The sequence below is a fragment of the Rattus rattus genome, chromosome 14 (assembly GCF_011064425.1).
Source record: "Rattus rattus isolate New Zealand chromosome 14, Rrattus_CSIRO_v1, whole genome shotgun sequence".
In the NCBI taxonomy this organism is placed as follows: domain Eukaryota; kingdom Metazoa; phylum Chordata; class Mammalia; order Rodentia; family Muridae; genus Rattus; species Rattus rattus.
This window is the reverse complement of record NC_046167.1, coordinates 60095701-60104826: the sequence shown is the minus strand read 5'-3', so window position 1 is coordinate 60104826 and position 9126 is coordinate 60095701. Positions and strand designations below refer to the sequence as shown.

At 46.4% G+C, this 9126-nt stretch overlaps 1 protein-coding gene across 1 annotated transcript; it reads left to right on the top strand.

The window, feature by feature from the left end:
* Positions 1 to 614: 614 nt before the first annotated feature.
* Positions 615 to 7944, top strand: Gcm2 (glial cells missing transcription factor 2). The gene is made up of 5 exons (XM_032919593.1): positions 615 to 704; positions 4846 to 5098; positions 5234 to 5346; positions 6016 to 6141; positions 7012 to 7944. The coding sequence occupies exons 1-5, from the start codon at positions 615 to 617 to the stop codon at positions 7942 to 7944; spliced, it is 1515 nt and encodes a 504-aa protein (XP_032775484.1).
* Positions 7945 to 9126: the final 1182 nt, after the last annotated feature.

Here is a 9126-nt window from a genome sequence, read left to right as displayed (position 1 = left end):
GTCTGTACAAACCTGCTTAAAGATGTTTCTGTTCAGAGGGATACATTTCAGCACCTCAGCCAATGAGAGGGTCTCTCTCTCTCTCTCTCTCTCTCTCTCTCTCTCTCTCTCTCTCCCCTCTCCCTCCCCGCTCCCTCCCTTCTTTCTGTCTCTCTCTGGGCGACACCCACTGAGACAGGCAACGCATCATGTCTTTGTCTTATTCTGTTTCTGTGTGTGTGTGTGTGTGTGTGTATGTGTGTGTGTGTATGTCTTTCTCTCTGTTTCCTTCTCTGTCTCTGTCTCTGTGTGTGGGTGGTGTGTCAGTGTGTATCCGTGTCTGTCTGTCTATCTCTTTCTCTCTCTGTCTCCCTAACTCCATCTTTGCATCTCTCTGTTTCTCTCTGTGTCTGTGTGTCTCTCTTTCTGTCTCCCTCTGTCTCTGTCTCCTCCCTCCTTCCCCTCTCTTCCTTCCTCCCTCCTCCCTCCTCCCTCTCTCCTCCCTTCTCTTCCTCCTCCTCCTTTCACTCACCTCTCTCGCCCTACATCTCATTTGGGAAAAAGTCACCCTGTGCGCTCCTTGCTTTTATTTCTCTTTCAGGACCCTGGTGAGAGAGAACTACAGGCCCCTCCAGATGCCAGCAGAGGGCATGCAGGACCCAGATCCTGTGCTTTCCTACGGGATGAAACTCACATGGGACATCAATGACCCGCAGATGCCTCAGGTGAGGAAGACACTTTGGGTAAAATGTGGCACTGTCCAGCCAAAGGGGAAACCACAAGACAACTCATGCTGAGACCACACACACACACACACACACACACACACACACACACACACACGCACACTCTCACACACAGATCTTTGGATACATAGGGAAGTTGGACTCTAGAGAGAGCAGAGTTCAGTTTATTGGTGTGTCTTCTTAGAGTGATTTACCTGCGATTCTCTGAAACACGCTGATAGCAACAGCAATACAGACTTAGGTTCCCAAGTCGTCAGCCAGACTCTCTATTCTCTTAATCAAGGCAGAAACTGAGTCAGTCTCTCTCTCTCTCTCTCTCTCTCTCTCTCTCTCTCTCTCTCTCTCTCTCTCTCTCCCTCTCTCTCTCTCTGGAGACTTGGGATCGGTACAAATTCAAGGCCAGTCAGAGCTACTTAGCAAAGCCTCATTTAAAACAGAGCAACAAAAAACCTCACTCCTTACTCACTCAAAGTTCAAAAGAAAGTTTTGGAGAAATGTAAATACCACTAATTCTCACATGGCCAAGCCAGGCACTGGGAGGTGACTGGAATCTAAAACACATGTCCAGCCTGAAAGTCCAGCACCTGCTTGAGAAGATCCCAGTCCGGCTGCCGAAGCCACCTTGCTCCACTCGCAGGTCCCTAGCAGTGGAAGGGTTGTCCTTTCGGGGTAAAGTTGTTTTTCCATTGTCAGAGCCAAGTACAATGAACCCGGCAATTTATGTTTAGATCAAGACTAATGATGGAAAAGTTTGTGTGTGTGAGTGTGTGTGTGTGTGTGTGTGTGTGTGTGTGTATGGGTGTGTATGGGTGTATATGGGTGTGGGTATGGTATATGTGGGATGTGTAGATGTGGTATATGTGTGTATGTTGTGTTGTGTAGTATGTGTGTGGTGTGGGTAGTGTGTATATGTGTGTAGTATGGTGTGTATGTGTGTGGTGTGTATGTGGATGGTTGTATGTGGGACGTATGTGTGGTATATGTGGGATGTGTGTATGGTGTATGTGGTATGTGTGTGTGTGATGTGTGGTGTGGTGTGTGTGTGGTGTTAGGCAAATGCATACATGAACGTAGTGTTGGAGAAGAACTGCTTTCCTAGCATTTGTAAAGTGGGCTTCCAGGAAAGTCCTTTGACATTTTTTTTGAAGGGTTTGAAACTTGACATTTATTTGGCCTCTGTGCTGTGTCAGATAATACTCAGAGATGAGAGATCTGTGGCAGGATATGGCGCCTCTGGCAGAGGTCAGCGTTTTTTTAGTGCACGTGTGTGTACGGAGCTTGACTCACTTGCTCGTGTTCAGCCCATCTCCTTCACCATCTTCCAGAACGACTGCTCTGAAAAGAGATCCCAGTACGCATGTCTCATTACCGCTGACTTTTGCCACTGTAGATCTCAGAGGAAACAACCCAATCTTGTACTTTGAGAAAGAATCAGATCCAAACGATACAATAAAGACATGGCCTCAAAGATGTGTAGACTTCCTGATAAACAGAAATTAGTTTTCCTTTGGGGGGCAATCTACTTTTATTTATTTTTATTGTGCATATACTATGTGTGCACATATGTGTAGAGGCATGTGCATGCCATGAGGCATGGGTGGAGGTCACAGGATAGCTTTCATGAGTCCGTTCTCTCTTTCAGCCACAGAATTTGAGATTTAACTCAGATGGTCTAGTTTGCAAGGCCATGCCTTTACCTGCTAAGCAGTAATGAGGAATATATCTAACACATGAGAAAGGACAGGAGCAGAGACATAAACAGCAAGAACAAAACTATCTATCTCGTGCGCTCTCTCTCTCTCTCTCTCTCTCTCTCTCTCTCTCTCGTGTGTGTGTGTGTGTGTGTGTGTGTGTGTGTGTGTGATGTCAACACATGAGAGCAAATGAAACATCCTTTCAGGTATGCATACGACACACACACACACACACACACACACACACACACACTCACTCACTGGAGAAACTTATTCTAGCTAGCCCTTGTAACTAACTGGGCGAGTGAGGTAAACTGGCTATGTGTCCTTGTGAGTGTCCTTGAACCTTTGTTAGTCTTGGGCTGCTGTCCTATCATCAAACGATAAACCTAGATAACGATCTCAAATTTACCTCAGATATACTGTCATCTCGTAATGTGTGAGCATGTGTACGCATGGCTGCATTCATGTATGTGTGCGTGCACACGTGTGCACGTGTGTGTGTGTATGTGTGTGTGTGTGTGTGTGTGTGTGTGTGCAAGCCTGTGGCTGCCAACATGCATTCTGCCAACACATTAGAGAGAGCAAATAAAGCCTCATTTCAGGTATGCATACCACATGCAGATGCACACACACAATTAGGAACAAGCATAAAAGAAATCTTTCAACTGCTAAATGGAAGCAGAGTTGACTGATTTTATTTATTTATTTATTTATTTATTTATTTATTTATTTATTTATTGTAGCACATTGACCTTTGAATCTATTGGCTCGCAAGCATAGAATGCTTTTATTTTTAGGGCAGCTGGTCAATTGTAAGTTTTTGCCTCCCTTTACATGATCGGCAGTTAGGCGAATGAGAAAAACATCCCTGAATTTCATTCAACTCAATGCACTGGGAGAAAAATGTAAAAGGTGTTACTCCAGCCTCATTGCTTAGCTCACCTTTATAATGTGCTCTGAGTCCATATTTTTCATAAATGAGATTAACCAGATCCACTCTCTCCGTCTTGGAGATTTGGGTTATCAATGTAAACCCTGACTTGTTTAGAAAGAGCGGACATCTGTCTGTAAATCCGAAGGATAGCTGGCCCATAAAACAGAATGTTTGTTTTATATTGTGACACCATTTATTTGCCTTGTGGTGACCTTAGTGCTGAGCTGGGAAATTCGGAGACTAAAATGTGCTTTAATCTCCCAGTGCTTGGTAAAAACCAGGGGGTGCTAGAGCACACTCACACCCATAATCCTAACACCCAAAATATAAAAGATGAAGGACCACGAAGCAGGCAGATGTCAGTGAGTGAGGCCAGCCTGGTCTACAGAGTGAGTCCCAGGATAGCCAGGGCTACATGGAGAAACCCTCACTCACAAACAACAATAACAACAAGGGTAACAAAATTAGCATACAAGAGTAGCTTGTAAATAGAAGACGCTCAGTAAAGGGTCATGTACATCAAAATTATATAGAAAAGGACAATTATTATGTTTTAAACAAAGCATGAGGCAAGAACCACCAGATACGGGTGCTAAGTTGAGGCTCAATACCTCAGCTATGACACATTATTCCAAGCTATGGTTCTTTGTGGAAGAGCGCGGGATCCCATGTTGCTGAGGTGAGGGCAGGTAGTCCAGGTTCAGGCATGGTCTCCAGTCCCCCAAGGCTCACAATTTGTACGTTTTGAAGCTTGCCGTGCTAAGGCAGGGGTGCAGAGGGAAACTTACTGTCTCGGACCTTTATTGTGGGGAGGAGAGTGGGGAAGGGGCTCGTCATGGCCTGTACAACCGGCAGGTTTAGAACAGAGTGCCAGGAGGTTTGGGAGAAAAAGGGCTGACCTGAAGACATTTGCTGAACATCAGTGGGAAAGCATTCTGATCGCTGTTAGCCCCAGCACTCTGAGGACTTGATAATGTTTAAATAGAACGTCCGCCACAAAAAGCCCATGCTCTGGAATCAACTATAGGTCAAACACAGCCTGCAGCCGGGCCCTGGTAGTTGTGTGAACTTGGACAACAAGTGATCTCTCTGATCTCCAGGACCTATTTTATAAAATGGGCCCGATAATTGTCCCTGCTGCCCACACATAGCGGAAGGGCTAGGTATATTAATATGTGTATGCCACTTAGAAACCTTATAAATGTCAGTACCTTATACACACATTATGTAGGATTTGTCAGGCATGCAGCTGGAGATTGATACTGTATACTAAAATAATCTGGAAGTATAAACATTTCTAGAGCTACAAAAAAAAATCCTGCGGAAAAAGTTAACGGAAAAAGTTAAAGGCCGTGTGTGTGTGTGTGTGTGTGTGTGTGTGTGTGTGTGTGTGTGTGTGTGTGTGTGTGTGTGCGCATGTGTGACCATGCGTGTGCGTGCGCGTACCTGTGCTTCGGCTTGCTTAATGTAAAGTCCTATCTTTTCCCAGGAACCAGCTCACTTCGACCACTTCCGGGAATGGCCTGATGGCTACGTGCGCTTCATCTACAGCAGTCAGGAGAAGAAAGCTCAGCGCCACCTGAGCGGCTGGGCCATGCGCAATACCAACAACCACAATGGCCACATCCTCAAAAAGTCTTGCCTGGGCGTGGTGGTGTGCGCACGCGCCTGCGCCCTGAAGGATGGCTCGCACCTGCAGCTGAGGCCAGCCATCTGCGACAAGGCTCGTCTGAAGCAACAAAGTGAGGGCAGGACAGCCCAGGAAGGGTGGTTTTGGAGCCCTGGGATCTCTGTTCCTAGCTGGTGTCCCTCTACCTTCCTTCAGAAGGTTCTGGGCTGCGGATTGAAGTTAACATTTCTCCCACTGGGGTTTGCAGAGAAAGCTTGCCCCAACTGTCATTCAGCTTTGGAGCTGGTCCCTTGCCGAGGACACAGTGGATACCCTGTCACCAACTTCTGGAGACTTGATGGCAATGCAATATTTTTTCAGGTAAGTGGGGTCGGAACATCATCTGTACTAAGTATTTCTATCATTCAGCGTAACGAACTGCCTCCCTGGAGATTAAATCAGATACCCTGTGAGCTCACTGGTGCCTAGGAATCACCGGACAGGCTGTTGAGTAGATTTTGTTGTTTCCCAGACAAGAGAGGCTGCACAATCCAGTCTGGAACTTGCTAGGTAGCCCAGGCTCTGGCCTTGAACTCGTGATCTGCCTACTTTAGCCTGCTGAGTTCTGATACCGCAGCTGTGTGGCACCTTGGATGGCTCAGTGTGATCTTTAAGGAAGAGATGTGTAAATCCAGATATATTTGTTTGGGGGAATATTTGAGTTGCAAATTACCTTTTAAGATATCTGTTGTCCTCGTTGGTTTTTTTTTTCCTTTGAGAAACAGGGTTCTAATATATAGTCCAGGATGGCCTGGAACTCACTATGAAGCCTAGGATGGCCTCATAGATACTGTGACCCTCCCGCCTCACCCAGTTCCAATGTCTGCTATTGATACTGTTTACTTTGAATAACACTTAAGTCATTTTTGATGAAAAGTATAAAAATAAATGACAAGCAGGGAGAGGCAAAATCCAGTTTGGACCAGCTCCCCACACGGTCACTTTTTTCTAGAAAAACTAATAGACAATTTAATGTCTTCACTCACCCAGGCCAAAGGAGTTCATGATCACCCCAGACCAGAGAGCAAGTCAGAGACAGAAGGCAGAAGAAGTGCCCTCAAGAGACAGATGGCCTCTTTCTACCAACCCCAGAAAAGGAGACCAGAGGAGCCTGAGGTAATGGGCTAACACCACCCAAAGTCTGTGTTCGCTGACAGCTAGTTGTAGGATGAATGCCGGGTATCAGTTGCAGAGGTTGGGTTTCTTATGAAAACTACACACCTCTAGCAAACATGGTTAAATCAACCCTTGACTCGGGGCTCTAATCCCTTCTTTATAATAGGTAAGGGATCCCTAGAGGCTGATGGCGTTAAGATGTTTGCTGACTTTTACAGGGCAGCTGCCCAAGAGTACAATGCACTGAGAGAGAAGCGTGTTCCATGCTTGTTACTGTTTATTACAGCTAAAGTGGCAGTAGGAAGGGACGGACAAGGTTTCCTCAGGCAACTTGATCAAATTGCGTTCCCCACCAAAACATGCCAAGCGGACAGAGAGCAGGAGCAGAGCAGCCCCTGACGTTGTTCAAGCCCTTGCACCTGCCAAGCGCTGACTTATGCATTCCAGGGTTACAGAAACCCTGGGGAGAGCTAGCCACAAGGAAACCTGTACTTAAAATGCTCGCCCATGGCCCAGACAAAGGAAAGCACCTGTTCAGTTGGTAGGAACGGGGCAGGACTTAAAGACAGATCCGAGTGGCTCCTGGACCTCCGCTATTAGGAGAACACAGATGAGAACAGGTCTATTAGCTGTTCAGACCCCATTCTGCCTGGCTACTGGGGACCTTCCTCATTCGGGGCATCCATCAGCAACCTCTGGACCCCAACTGTGAACCTTAACACAGGGCGTGGTTCACTACACAGAGATGTGTTTTATTTATGTGGTTGGTTGTTGCTACGGGTGAAGATGTTCATGTCATTTACAGATGATACATTATGGTATGCATTATGTAGGCTATGTCTGTATTTGTGCCTTTTTTTTTTTTTTTAGGCAGGAAGCACTCAGGACACCAGGGGACACCCCAATAGCACGCCTGTCCCGGAACCCTCAGAACTGTTTGCTATGCCTGCTGACACCAGCTTCCCTATTTCAGGGCATTCTTCCCCTTCCTTTCCAAACTCTGATGTCCACAGAGTTACCTGTGACCTGCCCACCTTTCCAGGAGATGTAATACTGCCCTTTCAGAAATATTCAAATCCAAGCATTTATTTCCCTGGGCCACCTTGGAGCTATGAATTGGCAAGTTCTGGGGTTACGGGTTCAAGTCCATATCCCACCTTGTATAAAGACCCCTCCATTGTCCCTGATGACCCTGACTGGATCCATCTAAACTCACTACAATATAATGTGAGTTCATATGGCAGCTATGAGAGAAGCTTGGATCTCACAGCTAGATATCATGGCTGGAAACCTACACATGGGAAAGCCGGCCTTGAGGAGAAGGTTGACTGTAGGCCATGCCAGGCTGTGCCCACATCACCTTATTACAACCTAGAGCTGCCCTGCAGGTACCTGCCAATGGCCCCGGCAGGTACCCAGGCCCTGCAGACAGTGATCACCACCACAGTGGCTTATCAGGCTTACCAGCACCCTGCTCTGAAACACGGCGACAGCGTGCAGGAGGTTAGCAGCCTTGCCAGCTGCACCTACGCTTCTGAAAACCTCCCAATGCCCATCTATCCGCAAGCCTTAGACCCTCAAGAGGGAGCCAACCAGGCAGCCTCCCCTTCAGGGAGAACCCCTGGGATAGTCCCTGGAGATTGCCAGGCAGCCAGACCTACTCTGGCTTTCCCTCAGGAAACAGATCCCTCCAGGACAGCTGGAGCAGATGTGTGGGATGTGTGTCTGTCTGGGGTGGGCTCTGTGATGGCTTATTTGGATAGGACAGGGCAACCCTTTAACCTCGACAATGAGGACTTTTAGGAGGGTCCCAGGATACACACACCATAACAATGAAGAACATGCTAGATAACCCATGCCAAGGGGCAACAACTTGCTTGGGTGGTTCATACACACACAAGACTGGAGTTGAGTGTAAAGGCACCCTGGGGAGTTATAAGTTTTGAAACCTGCCACACCGCACAGGCTAGTAGCAGTGCGAGCATCCCAGATGAACAAATAAAGGAGCGGGAGGGACCTGCAATGCCCTGGCCTGCCCTTCCTTAGCTTGCCTGCTAAGGATGCTATTTCCATTCTTAACCTTTGCCTTTTAGACTTTTAGGGAATTTCACACAGCCGTGAATAGCATCAAGAGGCTGTGTAAGCAGCATCGGTGTGGAAGCCTGGAGAGAAACATATGAAACGTATGAAACGTAGCAAGTGTTTTATTGCCCTGCAGGCTTTTCCATTCATCAGCTGAAAATTCTGTAAGCCAAGAGGAACCCTACATAACTTGGGGTGCTATGACATCTGTGAACTGTGAATTTCTGTGATGTTGAGAGCTGGAATGTTGCAGGTCTGAGGCCAGATCTGTGACTTTAACCCTTTAATAGCCATGTCTCACCTATTAAGTGATTAAGTGGATCCCTTTGGGTTGCACAAACAAACCCCAAGTTTCTACTTCCCCCAAAGGCTAAAAATGTCATCAAGTAGCATCTTAGGCTACTATATGGAAAAAGAAAAAAAATGTATATATATATATATATATATAATCCTGTCTTCCTGGTTTTACCACTAATGAATTTTTCACATACCTTGATTTATGAGTTCCTTTGTTCTATTACTATAAAAACGTCATGAACTTGCTCCCTCCATGTTTGAACACGTTTTCAAATCTATGTTCCCTACTCCGTGATCAACTAATGTTCAGCTCCATAATAAAATCTCTCGTTTCCTTTGAGGTAAGAGCTATGGTTCTTGTGTCCACACACCTCAGTAATCCCAGCACTCTGAAGGCTGAGGCAGGAGGATTTGCCTATGGCACTTGCTGTAGATGGCTTTTCAAATATCAATTTCTACCAGACAGTTTCTGTGTCTCGTGAGTCACTGAGAACAGTTCAGGCCTGTAACTTGCTGGTGAGACACAACTCAGTATATGAACACTTTAAAACTGTCACCAATTTAGACACAATTTAACTAACCTAGCCTTACTGGTTTCTATGCTGA

What these genes read in the sequence shown, in the direction of transcription:
- Gcm2 (XM_032919593.1), top strand. Translation starts at nt 615, where the DNA reads ATGCCAGCAGAGGGCATGCAGGACCCAGATCCTGTGCTTTCCTACGGG. An exon ending in ATGACCCGCAGATGCCTCAG is followed by an intron (nt 705 to 4,845) that starts GTGAGGAAGACA and finishes ATCTTTTCCCAG; the next exon opens with GAACCAGCTCACTTCGACCA. An exon ending in GGCTCGTCTGAAGCAACAAA is followed by an intron (nt 5,099 to 5,233) that starts GTGAGGGCAGGA and finishes TGGGGTTTGCAG; the next exon opens with AGAAAGCTTGCCCCAACTGT.